The following is a 27,519-nucleotide window of genomic DNA, read 5'->3' on the forward strand; positions in this document are numbered from 1 at the left end:
CTCCAATGCTTTGTCTCCTCCGGGTCAGGGTCCGCCACTCCCCCCTTTCATGCCTTTTTTTACCTGCATTATCCTTAGTTATAGAGATTTAAACCATTCTGGATGTCTGCCGGTATATGTACCCGGATCTATCACAAGTATCTCAACTTTGCCATCTTTTGTTTTTCATAGTATACATTGCAATACCAACGTTGATACCCAGATGGACTGACACAGTTGATGGAAAGCCTTTAAACCATTTCCCCAGACTTTTTGTAACTTTCTGTTCAGATCCCTGATTTTTTTTTTACATTTTGTTATAGCAAGTCAACTAAGTTTTTCCTTTTCTGCTTTATATGTTTACACGTGCATCTCTATAAGGGACCCTTTGTAAAACAGCGTTGGTATGTTATCATTGCTGAGTAGGGCAATCCCTCCGTCTTTTTACTGATCATCTTTGTTATGGTCAATATATATATATTTATCATTCTTATCATTTTTGATTGATGGAAAATAAAAACAATACATTACAATGTCAGGAAGTGGAGTGGAATAGAAGCAGGCCAATTATTAATGTCAGGATTTGGATAAAAGCATGTTAAAACAATCCCGTATTGATGACTTGGCAGTTATCATTATTGTACTCTGAAATGATATCTCAACGAAAAAAGAGGGTATTGAAATGCTGAAAATGGCAATTTCTGAGAAATCAAGGCATTTTACTCCTTGATAGAAGCTAAGAAGAGAAAGAAGAAAATGTAGAGTAGGAGGAGAAGATGATTACTATGATGATATTATGTAAAAAGCAAACACACAGTGAGCATGGTGATCAACTATTGCCAATACATGAAAACATGAGACTGTTAAATCTTGTTCAAATAAGAGAGAGAGAGAGAGGGATTTTTCTTTTGAGAATTATGTCATTCAAATCTAAACTGAAGTCTTATCTTTTTTTAACAGTATTAGTTATTGGCACTTTGACACCCATCCAAACTTTCTTATTCTTTCTTTTCTTGTGCGCCTCGCAGGGGCGGAAATCTCTCCCAAAAGGTAGGGGGGACAAGGGGCTGGAAAATTTGACAAGCAAAAAAAAAAAAGAAAAAAAAAAGGGTTATCATCCCAAAAGTAAGGTCATCTTGTCCTAAAATACATGTTTATTTCGTTTTTCAATGATGTATTTCTTACCATCATAAAAGACCACAAATAGAAGGGGGACATTTATTGTGTCCTCCCTACTATTTTGAGTAGGGGGGACACGTCCCCCCTGTCCCCCCTGGTATTTCCGCCCATGGCGCCTCGGAATAGAATATTTCTAGATAGATGGCGCTATATAAATGCCTATTATTATTATTATTATCATTATTATTCTGTGAAACTAGAAAGTAGAAAAAATACGTCCAAATTCGACTTCAAATTGTAAATTTTTGGAAGAGATGAGCAGCAAGAATGAGCTTTCCTCTTTTCAGAGCATTAATTAAAATGATATTCAGAAAATAACTTTATACCTTACATTTTCCCAGTCCCTTTATCTTCTTTTTGGTTCTTGGTCGTAGAACTTTTGGGGGCCAGGGCCCAAAACCATTCCATTTGTACGCCAGTGCCACGTATGTGGAGTCCGGGGCGGAGCCTCTCTCATTACCTCTCGAGATTCATTCAGCCATTATCAAAACTTGTCGTTATTTTCAATGAAATCGCGGGTATATAATTACAAAACATATTACTTCAGAGAGGGCACAACATGGGAAATGAGGGGGGAAAGCGACACGAGCGAGCGAAGCGAACGAGAAAACTGTTGTTGTGAATTTTAAAAATATAATTACAGGGCATGTGTAGCCTTGCGCATTTCTTGTGCGGTAGGTCAGGAACCTCTCAAAGTTTAATAATTTCCTGATTGGGAATGTTATTCCTTGAAATTTAGCAAGCCTTATGGACTTTATACGCCATCCTATTTTTTCTTCCCCTTCTTTAGTTTCAATCCTCGGCAGCCCGAGTGTGTACCTAAATTCTTGTCTTTTAATTTTCTTTTTTCTTCATAATTAAACTTTTCCCCTTTAGCTTTTTAGCCAATTTCATTCTACCTGATTTTCCAATTCTTTTTGCCTTTTTTCTATTTCCCGCCATAAAATCGAATTCCAATTTTCCATCTCTTAATCTATGTCATCTATCTCACTCATTTATTAGTATTTCGGAACAATAATCTTTATTTTTTATTTTTATTTTTTTTTATTATTATTTTTTTTTATGTGAGTGGTCGCTCTGTAGGCAGACCCTCTCCTTAGCTGTTACTTTTTGCTACACATTCATTTTATCTAGGATAGATGTAGCTTTTTTAAGTGTTGTAAATTGATCTACAGTGTAAACGCTATGATATAGTGTACTATGTATAGTGTTCCTAAATGCCTTATTATTATTATCACCTGTTCTTTTCTTCATTTTCGTCCCCTTTCCTTCCGTTTTCCCCTTCTTTTTTTGTTATGTCATTCCTTTCCTCCCTTTTCCGACTTTACTCCTTTTCTACCAGTCATGCGTCTGCCTTTTCTTTACTTTTCCTTTCCCTCTTCACACAAGATTGTCAACGAAGAATGGAAGCATTAATCATTTCGACAGTGTGTACAATCATACACGCGCACGTGCCCTCCCACCCTCGCAAACACACATTATGATATTTCACAAAAAAGACAATAAAAACATTAACGATTCTACGGGCACATATCCACCGTCAACACAGCAAAGCTGGACACTCCAGTTGGCCGCCATTTTAACCTCCCCAACCACTCCATCACTGACATGATGCTACAGGGCATCGAATCTTTAGGTACCCGTCCTGACTCAGTCCGTACTAGCAGGGAGAAGCTCTGGATGAGACGACTTCGCACCACCCAACCTCAGGGCCTGAACATCCAAGAGGGGAACGACTGATTTTTCTTTCCTTTCCACTTTCAATTTATATATACATATAATTTTTCCCCTCAGCTCTTTTGAATAGTTACATTATAGTTTCTTACTCTACTTTCCTCCCATATCTCATACAAGCTCAGCTCCAATTTTTCCTTCCTTATTCAGGCGATATATTAATTATTATATATATATATATATATATATATATTTGTTTTTTCTCCACTCACCTCTTAGATTTACCACATTTGCTTATTTACATGTATACTATGGTTTCTTCATAATACACCCCCTCCCTTCCATATTTGCTTTTACCTTTTTAGGCAATTTGCTTCCTCTTTTTCACATATACAGGTTTTTTTTTTTCTTATTTTTTTCCTACTATATAGTCTTATGTTTTTTTCCCGTCACACCTAGCGGAGTACAATATCAGTTACACCATATGTGTATTTATATATTTTTTCATATACATTTCTTTTTTGGATATATTTATATACATATCACTTATAGATACATATTTACACTTACCTTCTTCTCTTAGTTTGTTTAATGCTTTATCATATATACTTATATGTCTTTTGCACATTATCAGTTGTTCCCCATTCTTTTTCTTTTTTCCCCCACTCTTATGCACCAGTTTATTAAGCCTTTCTTTGTAACCTGTTTGACCCACCTCTCACTAATTGTCTTGTTTTTCATCCCATTATCACTGTTTTGTTCCAGATCCTGTTTGATGTTGCCTGCCTCATTATTTTAATCCCTCTTGGCTTGAGGTCTTTTACTGGCCTTACTTACACTAACTTCCCTTTGTGTCTGCCTACTCCTTTTCTTTCATCCCCTTCACTAACCTGATTGGTCTTCTCTACTCACTAATGCCCCTTTTGTCTCCTTGTTTCTAGTGTTGCTGTAGCTTGTTTGTGGTATATATTATGGTTGTTCCACTTTATATGTTTGTCATTTTGCCTCCGACGAAGATTCTGCTAGGATCGAAAGCTTAGGCCCCTTTTTGACTTTCTAATAAAAACATTGATTAGAATGATTCCATGTATGAAAATGTAAACTCATAAATCATTATTTTCTCCACCACACTTATGGAGGATATGTACTGGGTTAATGGGATATACTTTCGCTTCTCGACATCCAAGACACCAGAGCCATAACTTTCACCATTTTCATTGGTTGTGTCGATACCGCCTTGGTGTTCGCCAGCCAATCAGCAGAGATCAAAGAAAGGAGACCTCCACCTTTATTTAGCCATTTCGATCCCATATTTCTGACAATCACGCATACAGCTAGGCGCCACATTGCCAGAAGTTTGTCAAAAGACAAAAAGGCCAATCAGAATCCGTCGTCGAAAAACGTTGCATTTTATTTCGCTCTGCATGCTCTATAACTACATCAGCGAGCGGGCTTGGTAACTTCGGGACGAATTTAGTCGACGTTCTGTGCAGAACGTTATTACAAAATACCTCCCCTTAAATCATCAGAAAGTTTTGCTCACGCGATGAACCTTTAGTCCTACTATAGAAAAATATTGTCAATCTCGCATATTTGTCTCAACATTCAGTTGCCGCTAGATCTACAAAAATGGCAAGTATACTCTAAGACCTACTCCGACAATGTAGACATAATGCCAGTTGATAATTATGGTTAAGATTCTCATACCCAAGCATGACTTTTTGATCATGTAGCGTCACCCATTTTTGCATAAAGCTTTTATGTCACAATCGTACATTAAAATATTTCTGCAAGAATTATTACCCTTCTGAGATCAAATGACTATGATAATTGGCATCACGATCTATATTGAATTTTGATGGTAACTTTGAAAGACGTTTCAATTTCAAGCGTTTACTTTTCATGTGTAAAAAGGACAGTTAAACGTTGTCTGTAACCATACAATATATATATAAAAATTACACAAGGATCGAGTTAAATTGGCAATAAAACTTTGATGCATAATTTTACAAAATCTATAGCGTGTTTACACATGATGTAGACAACATCAAAATTAGGCTCTGAAAAGAAACAGAGCTTGAAATGATAAGTACCTCTGTGATTGAATTCAATTTAGTTATAAAGTCAAATTATGATTGTGTATACCAAATTATTGACCATTATACACTGCCTGAGAAAAAACAAATAAGAACATCAAAGTAAAAAAAGGGAGCGTATATAATTATGTTGATGGTGATGGTGGTATCCATGGTGATGATTATAGTGATGCTGGATGTGATGATGATAGTGATGCTGATGGTGATGATGATGAGGTAATTGAGATGATCTTCATGATGATTATCAAACTGAATGATGACATTTGACATGTTGGAGGTGGTCATACCGGCGGTCAGGCCCCACTTGGTCGTGAAAATGATATGATATAACCATTGATGGTGTATGAAACGGGAGATTCCTACGTTGATATTGACTATAAGGCTGATGAGATTGGCACGTCACAATATTTTACTTTTACTCTCGTCGTTTTATATCGAATTTTAACAGATTATGTGTTCGCTATTCAAGTACGGACTCGCAGCATGTTTGTTACCAGGTAGGCTTTTCAAACATATTATTTCGATTCTTGCATGATCTTTATGAAGGAATCTAGTGAAAAAGATTTTTTCTTGAGCTAAGTATTAACACTTGAATTAATTTCATGACAAATAGGCCTGCTTCGTTTTATAAATATGTGATGAAAATGCAAGACTGTGGAACATGAATAACTGGCTCGAAACCCAATGACGGAACTTTGGTATGAATGATGAATCCTCCCTTATAATATTACACACGTTGTATTCGGGAAGACATGTAGATAGATAGATTAATTGAAATGTCCGTTATGCATATATTGTGTGTCCCAGTTTGATTCCTCCCAAGTTAAAATCATCTAAGCATTGAACTCGTGACGGGGACATGGTTTGTTCGGCTAGGGTTCCATGACATTTACTCCGGCGACAATTAGTCCGCTTTAAATCCCAAACACTGATCGAATGACGAACTTAAAGGGATGGTCCGGGCTGAATAAAAATTTATATCTTAATACAGTCACTGAACAAAATGCCGAAAATTTCATCAAAATCGGATAACAAATAATAAAGTTATTGAAGTTTAAAGTTTAGCAATATTTTGTGGAAACAGTCGTCATGAATATTCATTAGGTGGGCTGATGATGTCATATCTCCACTTTCCGTTTTCTTATGTTATTACATGAAATCATAATTTTTTTCATTATTTCATACTTGTGCAAATAATATGTCTCCCTTATAATGAAATCAGTTGCAGCAATAAATATATAATGCACTAAATCAGTTGTCAATCCAATTTTTCTAATTCTTGGAGGAAAAAATTTGAATAAACCTCATTTCATATAATAAAATACAAAAGAACAAGTGGGGATGTGACATCATCAGCCCACCTAATGAATATTCATGACGACTGTTTTCACAAAATATTGCTCAACTTTAAAATTCAATAACTTTGTTATTTGTTATCCGATTTTGATAAAATTTTCGGCATTTTGCTCAGTGAATTCTACTCTATTTATTAAGCTATACATACTTTCAGCCCGGACCATCCCTTTAAACCCTGGGTTTAACATTATACCCTACCCTAAACCTAACCCTAACATATAACCATATTGCAACCCCAACCCAAATAAATTGTCGCAGGAGCAAATGTCGTGTCAACTTCATACTAATCAATGTAACTTTTATCCTACCGTTTTGAGTAACTGGTTTCGAATTGGCTCAATCATCAGCCCGAATGCAACATATTCTGAGTGACATGAATTAAGATTTCCAGGTACTTTATCTCGAATCAGAGTTAATCCCAGCTAAATAACGAAGTTTTAAAAAATGTAAAATTCAGGTTGAATACAATATACTAGTAGACATTACATTAAAATCCGACGGTATCGGCAATACTTTGAATTTATTTTCAACTAATTATTTTAGTTATACTTGGTTCATCGAATGGATCAACTGCGTGTCCAGATGGCTTAGGTCTGAATTACACCTTACCAATGTTTCTTGAATGCCGGAAGAAACTTCATCCCAATGGAAGTATGGTGCAGACTATTCCAAAGATCATTCGCGTTTCATCTACTGAGGACTCGTGTCCCACCAGGAATGATAACTCACAAACCTTTGGTCACCGAGTTTGTAGATTTCCAGGTAAGCTGGTCCCCTTTCGACCCCATGGCTCATATTCTGAGCTCAGGTTTAAGTTATACACTAGACCCCGTTGATCTGATCAGTCATATCTATGGAAAGCCGGCAACATCAACACCTATTGCATGTTTGCTCGAAATATTTGTCTAGATATGCTGTAAACTCATATACACTCATTGATTTCTTGAAAATTCAGTGCACGGTCTTCTATTTGTAATTTTTTACAAAGTACATTGTGCAAAGATCTTGTACAAACAATTATGACATCAATCAACAATTATTACCCTACAGTTCGGGTTAATCAGATCAATCGTAACTCTTTGTAAGACGTGCCCCTGGTCTATCAGTACAGCTTTAATCTATCAGCTCAATTGACACTCAAATAATTCAGAGCTATCTAGTAGTAGTAACCAAAATTGTTTCCTTCAGCAGTAACGTGAAACATATGAGCACAGCAAACATTTGAATTTTACAATAGCATTTTTTGCTTCCCATAAATTTAGCACAAGGTTAGACCACAGTCCAAGTTTAACCAGATTTCAGTAAACGGGCTTATGATTTTAACGGAGCTGAGTCCACTGGGCAAGGAATTCGTTTAACTGCGCACCAAAATGTAACTCGAACTTTTTACTTAAGTCTAACCGAATTGCCTGAAATATGCCTTGCGATGGCTGGCGAAAGGCATTTTTTACAAAATCGTTTTCAATGGTATCTAATGGTAAATCATATTTACCCTTCATGTTTGGGTTCGTACATCTTCTGAACTAACAGCTGCGATTATTCAAATTCGCGCGGAAATTTTGAACATGTTTAAAATTTCCCGACGAATTGAAAAATCGTTGGTCATCTGTTTGAATTCGCATCTCTTATTTAGTCTGCGGTAATCGTTCGTTTATCGTTCGTGCGTTTTTGTCGCGCATAGTCCCTCTTCGCGCTTTTGCCAAAGTGGACCGATCTCGAAAGAACCCGTAACGAAGCAACACGATGACACAACGAACAAATTTGCCTGATCTATTCCCTCGTCTTCGTTTCTAATCGCACGCCATATCAAACCATTGGTGACTATTCCTTCGTCTTATTGGGATATATCAACACTTCGCTCGCCTTCGGAAGCAATTTTCTCAAAGAGGTGAACCGAAAAATCGATATCCTTTGAATGTCATATTTCTCCTTCGCTTACCGTTCGTTGATAAAATTTGTCAACAGTTACTGATCGCATGATCTGAAGGAAATTTTATTTGAATTTCGTTGAATTCGCGTGCATTTCGTTCATTTTACCATTCGTCACCCTTCGTCCGCCTACATTCGGTCAGGTGTGAGGGGGCTTTAAAGGACAGAGTGGTTTTTATTTGCATTAATTAGTTGTAAAATCGGTTTCTGAACCTCGGAAATTTGTCAAAAAAGCATTAATTTTGGAGGGTTTATTTCCAATAGGTCTAATGCCAATTGGTCTAATTACCAACTCGTCTACTATCATTTGGTCAATCATCAATTCGTCCACTATCCACATGGTCTAATTGCCATTTCGTCTGATAACCAGTTGGTCCAATAGCCATTTAGTCAGTAAATCATTTGGTCTAATTGGAAAAGTGTTAATTGGGCGAAAAGAATGAAAAGAAAATGGGTACTAGACCAACTGGTTATTAGACGAAATGGTCATAGGCGAACTGGTGATTAGAAGACGTGATGATTGGAGCAAACGGTTACTGGACTGAATGGTTGTTAGACGAAATGGCATTAGACTAAATGAAGGTTGATGAGCATAATGGTGAGTGGACGAGTTGGCAGTGGACGAATTGGCAATTTACTATTGGGAGGCTGGAACCTATATTTTTTAAGCACTACGTCTGAACAGAGACTAGTATCATCGTTTGATAGCTCATCTTCACTGTTTATGTATCTTGCAAAATTATTGTAACAGCATTTATGTCATTCAATTTTCTGAGGACACGAAACAGACTTTGAGGCCCACGTATGTCCGTGGCCTTTACAGTGTATGACGCCATGTTCAGGTATAGTAGGTACTATGTTGAACGGAATACAGCAGTGAAGACGAGGGTTCACAAAAAGCAGCAATATGCGTAAAAATACAATTCGAGATAACTTTAAAAAATTAAGAGGATAAATTGTCCTATAGTTTTATTTGTAGAGAAACCCCGAAGTGTTTAGAAAGGAAAATTACTTTGTTAAGCTACTTGGGAACATATCTATTGCGATATGAATGCATTGAGAAGTAAATCGGTGTGTTGTCGTTCAAGTAGGGCTAAATTTTGAGACCACATTGCTCAGAATGATGGATTGTGTGTAATGAACCTTGCCAGATCGGAGTCATTGAGGAATTGAGGTGGGGCTATTAGGGCTGTTGGTTCGTGCGCCCTTTAAAACATGTCTTTGAGCTAGCTTTGGAAATATAAACCAGCCTCTAATTTCATTTGGATAGAGAAAGTAAAATATGTTAAGAGAGAAAGTTAATGTCTAATTATAATGTTACAATAATCTTCGTAGTAGGAATCGTACTCAGAGTGTAACATGGAAATATCAGTCGTTTTTTTAACGTTAGGAGACAAGAAAGTGGCTAAAGAAAGTCAAGTATTTGATATTAATAAGATACTTCCATAGAAAATTTGTACTTAAAAAAAAATTCCTGCAGCAGAGTCTCGAGAACTTATATAATCTTACATGTATATGTGTAAAATTACAGAAAATTGGCATTTGGTGTATGTTAATTAAAAAATTTATTGTATTAAAACTGTTCCCCCCTCCCTTTTTTTTAAACAGACCTGTTTTGTAAAATTGTAGAAAAATTAAAAAAAGTCTTTCCTGTTATAAAGATTTACATAAATATTTGGTTATTTCTTTCTGTAAAATCTGTTTTTTAATTTGTTTTCTGCTTTTCTAACAGTGTAAGATACATCATAATGTTCGTTTATCCGAAGGATTGTTATACCGAAAATTAAATAATTTCAGACGTTCATTGAGGTGTAATTATTGCTCTCCCTCATCATGCTCATTGGATTTACACAGTATAAATGAAATCGTTTCCAAAGTGGAATATAAAGCAAATAACCGCATTCCTGCATTGGTTTCAGATAATATGTTAAACTACTATTTCTTCAGCGATGTGCATGCATCTGTCATCGATTTTCAGCTTCCCTTCGAAGAAATCCACATCCAATTTACCTCTGAATTTACTTTTTTGTTGTTGTAAATTATAAGACTTTATTTACATCTTCTTTCTTTGGTTATCGGCACTTACTTCTTAGATGACTAGGTATGTGAAAAGGAGCACAATGATCTATGAAGATGTAATCATAATTTGTCTTTTTACAATTCATTTCCGGTGTATTTATTTCATGAGAATTACCAATTTTATGTAATGTGTGGAATGAAATTCACCAGTCACATTCATCCGAATATATTTCATTTTCCCCAACAGATCATTAAGGGTATTATGTCGCGTACAGTATAGGCCTTGTGATGTTTGCAGTGTTAAATTTCATTATACAGTATTGACTCCATTATCATTGTATACATACGTATCTGCGATGCGAATAGGCCTACATGTAATGAATGGACCTATCTGCCACAAAATGTCACGTATTTCGTATCAAATATGGATTCCGTTTACCAAAACCCCATTATGGAAAAAGGGTTAAAGTACTTTAGAATCAAATAATTATCGATTTGCCTAGTGGTCATGCACAAACAGTTATTTCATTTACATTAGTAGTTCAAACCAATGAAGCAACACGATCAACGTCTTGAAAACAAAACCCTCAAAGCAAAAACTTTTGAAAATCGACAATCATGAGCCAAATCGGCAAACTCCCGTTCAGTGGCGTACCGTGGGTCACGGCATGGGGGGGGGGGCACCTGCAACATTTTTGAGTCACTTAGTGAGCGCGCAAAGCGCTCTCAGTTGCCACAAAATGCCGCAAAATGTCACGTATTTCGTATCAAATATGGATTCCGTTTACCAAAACCCCATTATGGAAAAAGGGTTAAAGTACTTTAGAATCAAATAATTGAATGATTTGCCTAGTGGTCATGGTGATAAGCACAAACAGTTATTTCATTTACATTAGTAGTTCAAACCAATGAAGCAGCACGATCAACGTCTTGAAAACAAAACCCTCAAAGCAAAAACTTTTGAAAATCGACAATCATAAGCCAAATCGGCAAACTCCCGTTCAGTGGCGTACCGTGGGTCACGGCATGGGGGGGGGGGCACCTGCAACATTTTGAGTCACTTAGTGAGCGCGCAAAGCGCTCTCAGTTGCCACTAAATGCCACAAAATGTCACGTATTTCGTATCAAATATGGATTCCGTTTATCAAAACCCCTTTATGGAAAAGGGGTTAAAGTACTTTAGAATCAAATAATTGATCGATTTGCCTAGTGGTCATGGTAATAAGCACAAACAGTTATTTCATTTACATTAGTAGTTCAAACCAATGAAGCAACACAATCAACGTCTTGAAAACAAAACCCTCAAAGCAAAAACTTTTGAAAATCGACAATCATAAGCAAAATCGGCAAACTCCCGTTCAGTGGCGTACCGTGGGTCACGGCATGGGGGGGGGGGGCACCTGCAAAAAAATTGAGTCACTTAGTGAGCACGCGAAGCGCGCTCAGGTGCCAGGAATGCACTAATAGAGACAGTCTAAGGACAGTGCCATTAAACGGATATGTATCTCACTGATCAAATAATGCAAGCGCGAAGCGCGAGATGAAAATTCTTGGTATTCAGACCTAAAAAGGGACATTATAACCATTTTGTTATATCATGATACGTGCATGTCTCGTTAAACATTGCGAGCACGCAGCGCTAGCTAAAATTGTTGTATATATTGACCCAAAACGGAGATTTTAAGGACTATATTTTAGGAATCCATTAGCATTATACATATCTCACCAGTAATCGAATGCGAGTGCCAAGCGCTTGCTAAATTTGTTAGAATTACATCTAAACGCATGAAGCACTTGTAGTCATTGTAATTATGATTAACGTACGCATGTCACTAATGAAATATTGCGAGCGCGAGCTGAAAATCTATGAAATTCAGACATGAAGAGGGGCATTTTAAGGCTTATTTGTAGAATTCACTAAGACCATACGTATTTCACTAACCAAATGATGCGAGCGCGAAGCACTAGCTGACATTTTTGTTTATGTTGACCCCTAAACAGGAAGATTTTAAGGACTCTATTTTAGGAATCCATTAAGAGAATACATATCTCAACATAGTCATCTAATGCGAGTGCCAAGCGCTTGCTAAATTTGTTAGACTTACACATGAAGCACTTGTAGTCATTGTAATCATGATTAACATACGCATCTCACTAATCAAATATTGCGAGCGGGAAGCGCGAGCTGAAAATTTAGGAAATTCAGACCTGAAGAGGGGCATTTTAAGGCTTGTTTGTAGGAATTCACTAAGATCATACGTATTTCACTAACCAAATGATGCGAGCGCTCCCGATATTTCAAAAGGTCATTAATCATAAAAACGAAGAAATTACATGTACCACTAATGTTCGCTATTTTGGTAAGTCAGAAAATGAAAAGTAGGAATTGCTGCATTTCCCGAAGTTTTGTTAATCCGACAATAATATTGAGTTTGATATTCAGAAGGTTCTTGATAATGACAATAGATTAGCATTCCGTACTTCAAAGGTTCGTCTGTCCGAGAATGAAGTAAGTCTCGGGAGTACGGAGATGGCTCATTAGCTATGGGAACCTTACTTTTTTCGGATTATCAAACTTGCAGAATAATAAGGCTTATTGTGTTTTCGAATCCTACGAATAAACGATTACTTCCTGTATTAAAACATTTGGACCACTAAACCTTCCAAATATGGAACATTTTACATCTAAGTATAGCTCTGTGCGTCATGTTGCAAGTCTTCATTGGTGGCAAACGACTGGCATGATGTGGGTGTCTCCACAAACAGGCCGAGAAATTCCTCTTTTGAAAGCGAAAAGGTACTCAACAAAGCGGGTGCCTTTGATTTCTATTCTTTTTTTTCAAGCGGAGGTGGAATTGCCGAGTGGTCCAAGGTGCATGACTAGACACATAAGAGTCCGCGGTTCGATCCTCGGTTAGGGAAATAGTAAAGCTTGCAAAAAATTACCATGGAAGATATCCACGAAAGGTGTTCGCACACTAGGTGGTCGCCTGCGTCAGCCTAGCTAGACTAAGGCTGCGTTTATGCGACCTCAAGCCAGAATCATGATTTGAATCATGATTTGAATCATGATTCAAAACACAAACATGAATCACGATATCACAGAATCAGCGTTTAGACGACCTTCATTCCAAAGCTGTTTCTCCTCAGATTCGGGCCAATCCAGTGCGCATCACTAGTGCGCAGTTTGACAGAGGAAGTTTTTCGCACGTGTTTCGGCTCTCGAAAAATATTTTGCTTCCAGAATTCAACCTAAGTTTACTTCTATCATATAGGGTCCATATGCTTCTATTCATCTTGTTAGTTAATCCAAAATGGTGTTCGGAAGTGAATTTCAGCGTAGATCCAATTTAATATTGACACTCTATACTCAACAACAACTGAGATCATTGTCTGTCCAGTTAATTCATTTACTAGAACTTGAAGTTGAAGACATGACCAAAAAATGAAAAAATCACTTCATTCTAATTTTGGTTTTGATTCAGATTGTGATGAAGATCTATGTGAAAACGGCTGGTGTTTGGAGACTATGAAAAGTTACAAATGCATCTGCTTTGCTGGATTTCAAAGACCCCTCTGCAGTGGCGTACCTAGGATTTTTCACAGGGTGGGGGGGGGGGGGGGCAAATTCGTCCGCCAAAAAATTGACAAGCATAAAAAAAAGGTCTTCAACCACAAATAAAGAATTTCGTACCAGAAAAAAAATTGACAAGCCAAAAAAAAAAAGGTCTTCAAGACTCGTTAGGGGGCAAGGATATGTCCCTTGCATGGGTTGTGACTCGTCAGGGGGGGGGGGGGGCAGTCTGCACCCTCTGCCCCCCCCCCCGTAGGTACGCTAGTGCCCCTCTGCAATTGCAATGAAGACTAAGTGACCGTTGTGGACCGTATGTCTGTCGCAATATAGCCGTAGAATACCGTACTACACCCGCTGCGGACTGTTTACATCAAACGATAGCCTCCACAGTATTCCTGTCCAGAACGGTCAAGATGGTCTGTTAACTGTCCTCGACATATTCTAAAATCTACTCTCGTGTGGAAGTACATAACATAATGGAGAGAGATGATAATTTTGTCATGACTATCTGAATCGTTTGCATTGAAAACGAATATCAATCACTTCGGCTAATTTTGGTTTTGATTCAGATTGTGATGAAGATCTCTGTGAAAACGGCTGGTGTTTGGAGACTATGAAAAGTTACAAATGCATCTGCTTTGCTGGATTTCAAGGACCCCTCTGCAATGAACGTGAGAAAATATAAAACTGATTCAACGAATTCTAATATATTTCACATATTTTTTTTTACATAAAGTGATGTTTAGCGTAATTGATTTAAAATCAATGATCACTGAAAAACTAACGTGCTTAGTCATATAATTTCGTTGTCAAAATAAAAAAAAAGTCATGTCAGGACAAATAATAATATATCGTGATTGTAATTTTTTGTTCATATTTCTAGCTGCAGAATCACTATTGACTGACGAAATGATGATGACAAAGACGGGAGAAACGAGCACAGCAGACCTGGTGACCACTGATACGCCCTCAAGGACAACACATCTAGCGGAATCCCTTGAAAGTCCATCCGGTGAGATGAAAACGTCATAGTTTTAGAAGATCGAGGCCTTCAAATGAGATCCGGTTCCCGTCATATAGAGTGTTGTGATAGATCAAACTTAAACTCCAACCGAGAAAGTGGGAAGTTCATATCAAGAATTATATTTTTTGTGTCATTCTAGGCCTAAATAAATTCTTTATGTAAATACTTATGTAAGGATAATATGTAGTCATTATTTTAACTTTCTTATGGCGTATATTTATTATCTTAGGTTGTATAGAATATTTATGTGAGAACGGCTGGTGTTTGGAGACTATGGAGAGCTACAAATGTTACTGTTTTGCTGGATTCCACGGGACCCATTGCAATGAACGTGAGGAAAAATTATATTTCAATTCAATTAAACATTTATTTCTTCCGATTGACATTACGCAGGTTACATCCAATTTCATATTATGAAATAAATCAATACTACTGTATAGTAATATAACAATGTATGTAATTAAGTTTCTATGCACATGGAAGGAGGCGTAAAAAAACGCAGAAGGCAGCAGGTGCTTGACTGTGCCGGGATAGGCCTACGCCTGTAAAAATATACAACTAAACAACAAATACAAAAAGAAAGGGCTAATACATAGAAGGTAAAGAAATAGAAGAGAGGGGAAGAAAAGAGCTATAGAAGCGAGCATGAAGTAGAAGAAGAAGAACGGTCATGAATTACTTCGCATGATACAAGATGAATATACATGAATAAAATAGTACAACAGGCATTTATGATACAAAGTAGCAACACGAAGATCGAGTAATCTACAAAGTACGAATCATGCCGCACCATAAATTAATGCTTGCCGTATTACTAGTATTACGTTGGCTCGCAAAACAATGACAAAAAAAAGCACGAAAACTTTACGGACATTTTTTTTGGGGTATGAAACACCCTTGGTAGTAATTCCAAGTTGCATTGCTAATCATAACACCATTCAGGAAAATCAATTATCCGTACCCGTATTTGCACAGCTTTAAAACATTCAAGCTAACAATGTCAATATGCTCCATTCCCACAATCCCTCAAAATTTAGATAATTGCAATTGAATGACCTATGCCAAATTAATCCATTATTAGTTCAGTATTTGTTGAAAAAAATCATTGTCTTCTAATTGTGCATGATCCCTGGGGTTCTCGTTTTATAAAACGAATCGTCAAGACACACAAACATTCACATGAACGACCCAACAAACACGTATGCAAAAACACACACCCATACTCTCACCTTCACAGACAAACGCACTTGCACATGCAGTACAAACATTATTTTAGCCATTTTAATTGTAAGTGAGCCAGTGGACGTGAGGTTGTGCTTGTGTGGGTGTGGCAAATATAAGAGTTTATGTAGGCCTATTACTGATCTATCAAGAGACAAGATGGCTGGTAACCATAACCTGGGGGGGGGTGTTCAATAAAACTGTTCGTAAGATACGAATGACTTAACGCACGACTGGTGATCCTTTCTTGTGCTATGTGATATCCCTATATGTAATTGAGCTATGACCTAAGAACATGTTCAAGTCGTGCGTAAAATCGTTCGTAACTTTACGAACGGCTTTATGAAACAGCCACCAGGGGCGGATCCAGGATTTTTCAAAGCATTTACCCGAAGAAAATTTGACAAGAAACAAAGAAAAAGGCAACACTTGTGTATGAAGGACATATTGCAATTAAAAATATATGCTGTGACTTTCAAGGGGGGGGGGGGGCACGAGCCGGATGTGCCCCCTCCCCCCTGGATCCGTCAGTGACCGAAACATTTGATGACAGGAATTAATGTGGGGTTTCCTTCGATTTTTTTTCCAGGTACAGCAGATAATTCGAGCTGTCAAGATATTTTCGGATGGTATGAAGGCAATCTTTATTGTTACTTTGATGAGAGAGTCAACTTTTCTCGAGCACTGACGAACTGTCGGAACATCAACTGGAAAGATCAGGAAGACGATCATTCTCCTGGTTTTTCCGATCTAGTGTCCATTCACAGTGATGGGGAGACGAACATTATTTTGGACTTGTGCAAAGGAAAAGTAAGTACAATACGCCCCTGAAATAATTGTTAGGCTCATTTCAAGATAATTTGAATTGTGGGCGCGCCGTGGTCGAGTGGTTCTGACTCTAGCCTTTCAAACAGAGGGTCGTGGGTTCGAATCCTAGCCATGGCGTGTTTTCCTTCAGCAAGACACTATGCTCCAATCGACCCTTGCGAGGTGAATGGGTCCCCGGCAGGATTAATTCATTGAATGCACGAGCACTGAAAGGCAGCTCGAACTAAATCCGGTGTAATAATAATAGTAACAATACTAACAGTAATAGTAAGAATAGATAGATAGATGGCGCTATACAAAATGCATATTATCATTATTATTATATTTGTATGTATTTCCTGTCTATCTCATGTGTATTCGGGAGTCGTAACGTTTAATCATATTGATAGAAAAATTTGAATTGAATTCATTAGATTTCCATTCGTATTTTTAAACAAAGTCTAAGTTTGTGGTGTGTATTGACCATCAACCAATCCCGTAGCACCCTCCGGAAGCAATTGCGTTTGACGCACCCCACAGGGGCCGCGGAAGCGGGGGGCTGGGGGGGCTTCAGCCCCCCAACTTTTTTTTCCAAAACCGTGTACAAAAACGTAAAAATGACCATAGGATTGTGATTTTTTGCATGATCAGCCCCCCACTTTTGGCTCAGCCCCCCACTTTGAAAACCGTTCCGCGGCCCCTGCGGCCCAAACAACAACAAACAAACGCAAGTTACAAATGTGTATGGTCTGCATTGACCATCAACCAATCCCGTATGGCCCTTTGGAAGTAATTCCGTTTGACGCACCCCCAAAACAACAACAAACAAACGCAAGTTACAAATGCGTATGGTGTGCACTGACCATCAACCAATACTGTATGGCCCTTTGGAAGTAATTGCGTTTGACGCACTCCCAAAACAACAAACACTCGCCAGTTACAAATGCGCATAGTGTGCATTGACCATCAACCAATTCCGTAGCACCCTCCTGAAGCAATGGCGTTTGACACACCCCCAAAACAACAACATACAAACGCAAATGACAAATGCGTATGGTGTGCATTGACCATCAACCAATCCTGTATGGCCCTTTGGAAGTAATTGCGTTTGACGCACTCCCAAAACAACAAACGATCGCCAGTTACAAATGCGCATAGTGTGCATTGACCATCAACCAATGGCGTAGCACCCTCCGGAAGCAATTGCGTTTGACGCACCCCCAAAACAACAACAAACAAACGCAAGTTACAAATGCGTATGGTGTGCACTTACCATCAACCAATCCCGTATGGCCCTTTGGAAGTAATTCCGTTTGACGCACCCCCAAAACAACAACAAACAAACGCAAGTTACAAATGCGCATAGTGTGCATTGACCATCAACCAATTCCGTAGCACCCTCCTGAAGCAATGGCGTTTGACACACACCCAAAACAACAACATACAAACGCAAGTGACAAATGCGTATGGTGTGCATTGACCATCAACCAATCCTGTATGGCCCTTTGGAAGTAATTGCGTTTGAAAGCACTCCCAAAACAACAACAAACAATCGCCAGTTACAAATGCGCATAGTGTGCATTGACCATCAACCAATTCCGTAGCACCCTCCTGAAGCAATTACGTTTGCCACACCCCCAAAACAACAACAAACAAACGCAAGTTACAAATGCGTATCATGGTGTGCATTGACCATCAACCAATTCCATAGCACCCTCCTGAAGCAATTGCGTTTGACGCACTCCCAAAATAACAAACAAACGCCAGTTACAAATGCGCATAGTGTGCATTGACCATCAACCAATTCCGTAGCACCCTCCGGAAGCAATTGCGTTTGCGGGGGGGGGGGGGGGGCTTCAGCCCCCCCTCTCCCACTTTTTTCCAAAACCGTGTACAAAAACGTAAAAATGACCATAGGATTGTGATTTTTTGCATGATCAGCTCCCCCCCCCACTTTTGGCTCAGCCCCCCCCCCCACTTTGAAAACCGTTCCGTGGCCCCTGCCCCAAACAACAACAAACAAATGCAAGTTAAAAATGCGTATGGTGTGCATTGACCATCAACCAATCCCATAGCACCCTTCGGACGCAAAATTTGCGCTTGAGGCACCCCCAACAACAACAAACAAACGCACGTCAAAAATGTGCCCGTCTGATTGGTTGATAATCCCGCTGCGATTCGTTTTAGGAGTTGTGTTAGATTGCAATTCTTCTGCAACGTGCCAATGGTGCGTGGGTGTTTCACAAAGCTAGGTTTAAGTTTCGAGTGACTTTAAGAACTACGGGTGATCCTTTCTTAAAGGACAAGTCCACCCCAACAAAAAGTTGATTTGAAAAAAAGGAGAAAAATCCAATAAGCAAAACACTGAAAACTTCATCAAAATTGGATGTAAAATAAGAAAGTTATGACATTTCAAAGTTTCGCTTAATTTCACAAAACAGTTATATGCACATCCTCGTAGGTATGCAAATTGGCAGACTGATGACGTCATCCACTCACTATTTCTTTTGTATTTTATTAAATGAAATATGAAATATTCTTATTTTCTCCTCCTTGTCAAGTGAAACAAAGTTTTATTTCTCCCTGAACATGTAGAATTACCATTATTTTAACAGTTTATGGTTAAGTTAAGTTGGTCCTTTCTTGTCAAATCTGTGTAAAAATTGAAATATTGTATAATTCAAAAAAAAAATAGTGAGTGATGGACATCATCGACTCTCTCATTTGCATATTGCTGAGTTGTGCATTTAACTGTTTTGTGAAATATAAGCAAAACTTAAAAATGTCATAACTTTCTTATTTTACATCCGATTTCGATGAAATTTGCAGCATATGTTTGTTTGATTTTTCTCTATCGACTCAAATCAACAATTTTTTTGGGGTGGACTTGACCTTTAAGAATATTTTGTGAACTTCATACTTATCCACGGTAGTGTTGATTATTTAAAAGTCAATATTCAATTTTGTATATAGTGTATATACATTTGTGTTACAGTGTTTATATCTTTATAAATTTATAGGATTTTGCTGATTATTTTACTCTACTTATATCATATTACCCGTGTATAAGATTTTGATAGGGGGTCTACATCTTACAAGTTTTGCTTTTCAGTAGGCCCCTCCACTTTTTTCATTTCATTGTAAAAATGATTTATTACGAAATGTACTTTGAGGATTTGTGGAATATGAATATATCAATTAAATATAACAAAATAAATAAAATAAAATAAGTAGCAAATCAACTCCAAGGGAAATCTTGTGTTGTATCACGTACCACAAGAAAGGACCCCCAGTCGTCGTTAAGTCGCTAGTAACCTACGAACACTTTATGAAACACACAACAGATGCCTAGGGTATACAGAGTATGCAAAATCGAAATGATATCACATTGCGTTTTTTCTAATGTAAAATTATGAATGTTCTGTTATGATGCATTTGTCATAGAGTGTGTAAATCAATATGCGTTTTCAATGCCTCGGCTCAGAAAAAGTGATCAGAAATTGAACAAGAAAAGCGTTGTGTTAATCCCCTTTTTTGTTGCTCATCTGAATTTGCTTGAAGAAAGGCTAGGTGTGATGGGAGTCCTGATCATTATTTCTTTCTTAAAAAGATAAAAACATTTATGCTTGAAGAGTAAATTGGTGAGTCTGTTGGCCGCCTTCCCTACGCAATCTCGAATCCGACATTTTGTAGGCCTACGTCAATGCAAATTTCTTCTATATATAGGCTTGCCAAAATCAGAATCAATGGATAGGACTTTATCAACCAACCCCAGAAGGTGCCTTTGAATGGTCGGATGGAACGGAGGTGAACTACACTGCATGGTTTCCTTTGCAACCGGATAATAACATCCCTCATCTCCCAAATTCTTCAGAAGACTGTGCTTATATTTGGAAGAAGAAATATCTCACTTCTTCTAGTGAGCCCAAATCCTTGAACGACTCCGCTGTAAAATTCACGAAGCAATATATAGGACCAGGAAAGTGGAACGATAACGAATGTTCCGCTACTATGGCCTACGTTTGCAAGATAACCTTCCTATGTCCTAGGCCTTGGGTGTTTTTCCAGGGTAATTGTTATCGTTATTATCATGGGGAGCGCGTCAGCTTTACTCAAGCCGTGACGAATTGCAGGAACACTGACAAGTCCAAAGGCCAACCTGATCTCGTATCTATCCACAGCGACGAGGAAATGAACTTCGTTGCCAGTCTCTGTACAGAGGTAACTTTACATGATAGGGGGGCACTTCCATTGACGAGTGGATACCATGCGCGACCATGGGGTCTCGAAAAGCACCCTAGATTAAACAAGTATTTTCCATGAAAATGCACCCCTTAACAAGTATTGGCGTATGAAACCCTACCCTTAATAAGTTTTGGAAGCAAAACGATACCCTTGGCAAGTATTCTCTGAATTGAACCCCTAAACAAGTCCCGGGGGGGGGGGGGGGCACTTACATTGACGAGTGGATACCATGCGCGACCAAAAAGACACGTAAAAATATGTCTTTTTCAAGATAATAACGGTGTCAAAAACATTATAATGGAAAAAGGGTATCTATTTCGCCAGGAAAGCTACGTGTTTAGAATTTGCGAGGGTATAAAAATCAAGACTAAAATGTTTTATAAAGGATGTACTCTTTGCTCCAGGAGTCAATACTACGTGTTTAGAGTATATGATTTGCGCGAGTTGGGCTGTTCTAAACCCAATGATGTAGGTAAAGGTAAAACCGACGACCGACGTCCGTGACATACCGCTGTACTTGTTTATGGGTTCAAATCAGGGAATACTTCCCAATAGTATCGCATTGTTTCCAATACTTGTTAAGGGTAGGGTTTCGCACGCCAATACTTGTTAAAGGACAAGTCCACCCCAACAAAAACTTGATTTGAATAAAAAGAGAAAAATTCAACAAGCATAACACTGAAAATTTCATCAAAATCGGATGTAAAATAAGAAAGTTATGACATTTTAAATTTTCGCTTCATTTCACAAAACAGTTATATGCACATCTCAGTCGGTATGCAAATGAGGGAACTGATGACATCACTCACTCACTATTTCTTTTGTATTTTATTATATGAAATATGAAATATTTTGATTTTCTCGTCATTGTCATGTGAAATGAAGTTTCATTCCTCCCTGAACACGTGGAATTCCATTATTTTAACATATTGTGCTTCAGGCAAGGAGGTCCTAATCGTCAAATTCGTAAAAATTGAAATATTGTATAATTCAAACAATAAAAAACAAAAGAAATAGTGAGTGAGTGACATCATTGACTCTCTCATTTTGATGTAACTGGCTCGTTCATATAACTATTTTGTTAAAAATAAGCGAAACTTTGAAATGTCATAACTTTCTTATTTTACATCCAATTTTGATAAAATTTTCAGCATTGTGCTTGTCTGATTTTTCTCTATTGATTCAAATCAACATTTTTCTGAGGTGGACTTGACCTTTAAGGGTGCAATTTCAGAATATGGAAAATACGTGTTTAGGGTGCTTTTTGAGATCTCATGGTCGCGCATGGTATCCACTCGTGAATGGAAGTGCCCCCCCCCGGGAAACAAGTACAGCGATATTTTAATTGTTACATGTCACGGACTTCGGTCGTGGGTTTCACCTTTAGCTACATCATTGGGTTTAGTACGGCCCCACCTCCCATACCTCGTGCAAATCGGACTCTAAACACGTAGTATTGACTGTTGGGCAAAAGTACATCCTTTATTAAAGATTTTAGTCTTTTTTATACCCTCGAAAAATTTGACCATAAACACGTAGCTTTCCGAGCTAAATAGATACCCCTTTTCATTATTGTAGTGTTTTTGACACCACGTTACGTACGTAACGTGCCCTGTCTTGAAAAGGACATCCTTTTTACGTGTTTTTTTTTGGGTCACGCATGGTATCCACTCGTCAATACAAGTGCCCCCGGAATATGATCCAATAACCTTTAAGTTTATGTCCACTTCTTAGAAGTACAATGACTTTGTCGTCATGGTGACATAAGATAGTTTGCCAAGTCGACTACTAGAAAGTTTCATAACTCGGATGCAGATCAAGCATGGTCCATTAGGTGGAAGGATAGTGAAACATTTCCTCAACACTTTCCGCGATCGGCTGTTCGAAGAAGAGCTGTTAGCTTTATGTTTACAAAATTATGTATTTCATAAGGACTAAAAGATGGTACAAGCGCAAAGCGCTATTAGACCTGAAAAAAAGGGAACATTCCTTTTTTTTTAATCATGAGCATGGTGCTTATCCATCAGCGTCAGCCGAAATTTTCTGTATAGTGACCTGAAAAATGTTGGTATCAATAACGCATAAAACATTTTAACTTATTTGATGCAAGATAAAAGAGTGATTGGGAAGAAAATGCCTCGGTCAAGGGCCATACAGGGAATCGAACCCCGGACTTTCATGATGTAGTCAGGTGCCTTAGACATCTGCCACGGCACTTTGCCACCTCGTATTAAAGGGAATCGATTGATGCAAGCGCAAAAAGCAAGCTGAAATTATTTATACTGACCTGAAAAGGGGACAATTAACGGGATTAAGGACTGTTTGTAATCATAAACATGATTCATATCGTAGACAGCGGGGGTGGGAGTGCATCCCCAATTTTCTGAGAGGGGGATGCGGTGTGCAATCATCTCCCAGGTTTCAAGGTGGGGAAAACCCCCGATATTCTTTATATGATATGAAGTTATTATCAGTATCATAATCATTATAAATTTCATTGCTATTAGAACCACCATTAGTCCGGGAGCCAATTTTTATCTTCATATAGCAATAAAGTATGTATTCCCTTAGTAAGAAAACGCACGTCTGGCTGGTCGTTAGTGGTGGGTGTGGTCAGGAGGGCGTTGAAAAAGAAAAAAAAAAATTAGGCTAGCCTAGCTGAAAAAGAAACATCATGAAATCGGTGGGACATTGTCTTGCTTATTATTAGGGTCATTGAAAAATAATGCCAGACATAACTGAAAAGTTTATCAATCTTAAGGGTTTGACCTTTATACTAGCGTAATGCAAAAGTCAAACAGCGATGTATTATCTACATGTGTTTAGTGTCACACTTCAGACCCGGCTTAATATTGTGTTTGTGTTGAGAACCCGATGCACCAAAACTTCTGCATGCAGATGCAGAAATGGGCTGCTGATTGGGTTTGGGTGAGAATGTTAGAGGGCAGGGGTTGAGGTGGAAGGGTCGGGGATGGAAGAACATAAGGGACATGGTATGGTTCCATGGCAATTGCTCCGCCGACATTTGCTCCGCCGACAATTGCTACGCAAAATACGACAACTGCTCCGCCGACAATTGCTCCGGACAGTTGCTCCGCCGACATTTGCTCCGCCGACAATTGCTACGCAAAATACGACAACTGCTCCGCCGACAATTGCTCCGGACAGTTGCTCCGCCGACAGTTGCTCCGTCGACACTTGCTCCGCCGATATTTGCTCCGTCGACACTTGCTCCGCCGATATTTGCTCCGTCGACATCTGCTCCGCCGATAATTGCTCCGCCGACATCTGCTCCGATTATACGACAATTGCTCCGCCGTCATGTGCTCAGATAACAAAATTGCACGAACATCTTACAAATTGTTCTGTTCTTATTATTCGTTATTTTTTTATTTATTTATTTATTTCATTCTCCCCCCATCATCACAGCTTTCTGCTTAAAAAAAAAAAACAAATTGTTCTCCCTGCCGCTGACACTTGACAAATTGTAACGCAGATTGTGAATCTGGATTTTTGTTCATATATTATTATCATTGGTTTCACTCCGGTCTTGAGCGGGGAGAGAATGTGGGGGGGGGGGGGGTGCTGGACACACTATCTCTTCTGCTTTCCAGCAACTTATACACCATACATTCGCGCGGGCTCCCCTCTCCTCTCTCTCGTTTTGTTCTTTCACGCCATTTATTTTCATTATCAGCATTATAATTTTAATCAATATTGTTTATTACGTCTTGGGCCTTATCTACCCTTGCACCTTTTTTCTTTCAATTTGTTTCAATGATCATCACTGGCGTACAGATGGGGGAGGGGCGTTCTAGGGGTCACGGATCCCCCATTCTCCCTATCAATGGAAAAAACGAATAAAGGAAATGAAAATAAATGTCATCCTTGTCTGGCCCCCTCCATTTTTTGTTGTTGGCTCATTACGCTACTGGTGAGTCACTATAAAATTATACTTCGGTTGTATTTTGTTCTATTCTGTGCAATAGCGACAATATAAATATATTTTGATAAATGAATATATGTATGAATCTCTCTCATAACGTCTAAACAAATAAAGTTGTTTTTAAAAGACAATAATATATATACCAGTAATATATATTATTGTATTTTAAAAACAACATTATTTGTTTAGACGTTATGAGAGAGATACATACATATATTCATTTATTAAAATATATTCATATTGTCGCTATTGTCCCTTTTCTGGTAAATATATCCAAAATATTCAATCAGCGCATCATGCTCTCATTTCTTTTACGAGATATCTCCCCCCAGGTATGCTTCATGTTTACAATAAAAAAATGCGTAGAAATAGAAAGGGGAGATTTATACGCATTTTTTTAAATTGTAAACATGAAGCATACCTCGGGGGGGGGGGGGGGGGATCTCGTAAAAGAAATGAGAGTGCGATGCGCTAATTGAATATTTTAATTATCCTTTTTCTATCAGTGAAGAATACAATCATGATCAACATAAAACACAAAATCAACTCACTATTATATATATTATCATATTTATCTAAAAACCTACGGTGTATATGACATGATGTGGATGTGGAGACCAGAGCACTGTGTATACGAGAAGATATGGAAACCAGAGTGGAGGGGTGAGTCGAGAAGGTGACACGACATGTAGCCTTTCACAAGTTGGTATTTTCGTGAATATTAATTTTTACTTACTGAATGTCTTGGTCATGTTTGTGAGGGACAAAATTTGCCGACTGTAAACATTTTGCATGACTACAGTACAGGTTTTCGACAAATAAGTTGGGGTACCGTTGAATTTCACCTGGAGCAAATATTTCCACTCCGGAGCATATTTAGCCAGAGCGATTTTGACGCTAAGAATGGGGTATATCTAAGTTTTTTTGTACTGTCATAATTATTACATGAGCACGCGTATTTTTTTTCATTTTAATCACCAGTCACGTAATAACACTTATATACACAAAATGCCACTCCCATGAATAAGAATATCTATCTCTCCTTTGTGCTTATCCCTCTTATTCTATTTATTTCTATGTTATGTATCAGGGGCCGAAGCCCCCCACTTTTTTTTTCCAAAACCGTGTACAAAAACGTAAAAAAGATCATATGATTGTGATTTTTAGCATGGTCAGCCCCCCATTTTGAAAACCGTTCCGCGGCCCCTGTGTATGTCATGCAAGCATTGTTTAAATTTACTTTGCAATACATTATAATATACAAAAATGGAAATTGACGTCTTCAGCCTGTGCTACAATTGTTATGCGCATGAAAGTACGAATAAATAAATAAATAAATAGTCGTCGCATTATCGGAGCAATTTACGGCGGAGCCATTTTCGGCGGAGCAGATGTCGGTGGAGCAAATATTGACGGAGCAGATTTTGGCGGAGCAGATATCGGCGGTGGAGCAAATATCGGCGGAGCAATTGTCGTATAATCAGAGCAGATGTCGGCGGAGCAATTTTCGGCGGAGCAGATGTCGACGGAGCAAATATCGGCGGAGCAAGTGTCGACGGAGCAAATATCAGCGGAGCAAGTGTCGACGGAGCAACTGTCGGCGGAGCAACTGTCCGGAGCAATTGTCGGCGGAGCAGTTGTCGTATTTTGCGTAGCAATTGTCGGCGGAGCAGATGTCGGCGGAGCAATTGTCGGGTCACCCATGGTATATCTAGCTTGATGGAGGGAGGGGGTCCTTAAAAATGACAAAAGCCAAAAAAAAAAACTAACACCATTAGGAAATTAACCCCCTACGTTGGTCATATAATTACAATGGAAAGGGCCTAATCTTCTTGTCAACAAGGGGGTACTACACTGATCATGCAGCTGGGATTTGGTATCTGTATTTTTCTCCCTTGACCCCCTGCTAAAACCTATTTGTTTTCGTTTCAATATTATGCGATTGATCATAGAGACCGCTATAGGACTCCGACATAGGTTGTCGGTCTTACGGCCAAGATGATGCTAACTTATAAGCCCTGCGCACACTGCGATTCGTTGCGATCGAACTTACAAAGAAATTGCAATGACACTTGATATATATGAACATTTCAACCAATATAATTTTAGTAATCAGAATTCAGAATTGTGATGGGATTACTGAAATCATAATTCAGTCAAGTTCGAGCCTCCCTGTAGGTATAAAATCAAAATCAATTCCAAATCGGAATGAAGTCTCCATCGCATGCGACTTAAAGCCGAATTGGACTTAACTCCGAACACAGGGCTTACCGGAAAGCAAAATTATTATTATTTTTTTTATTCCTAACATTATGCCGAACTTCAAATAAAATAACTGTGCTCCTTGGAAATGTCTCCACATCTTTTCCAGACCTTCCATAAATTGACATGCCTCTGATAACTGTCCTCCTCATCGGGATACCACCCAGTCTTCCCTTTACCTCATCCCTTTGATGTGGAGGAAGGTTCA

At 38.4% G+C, this 27,519-nt stretch overlaps 1 protein-coding gene across 1 annotated transcript; it reads left to right on the forward strand.

Annotated features, from left to right (window-relative positions):
* The first annotated feature begins 6,895 nt into the window (after positions 1-6,895).
* Positions 6,896-16,882, forward strand: LOC135157249 (neurogenic locus notch homolog protein 1-like). The gene is made up of 5 exons (XM_064112221.1): positions 6,896-7,046; positions 14,376-14,477; positions 14,690-14,818; positions 15,060-15,161; positions 16,641-16,882. The coding sequence occupies exons 1-5, from the start codon at positions 6,896-6,898 to the stop codon at positions 16,880-16,882; spliced, it is 726 nt and encodes a 241-aa protein (XP_063968291.1).
* Positions 16,883-27,519: the final 10,637 nt, after the last annotated feature.

This window comes from Lytechinus pictus, chromosome 17 (genome assembly GCF_037042905.1).
Source record: "Lytechinus pictus isolate F3 Inbred chromosome 17, Lp3.0, whole genome shotgun sequence".
Taxonomy (NCBI): domain Eukaryota; kingdom Metazoa; phylum Echinodermata; class Echinoidea; order Temnopleuroida; family Toxopneustidae; genus Lytechinus; species Lytechinus pictus.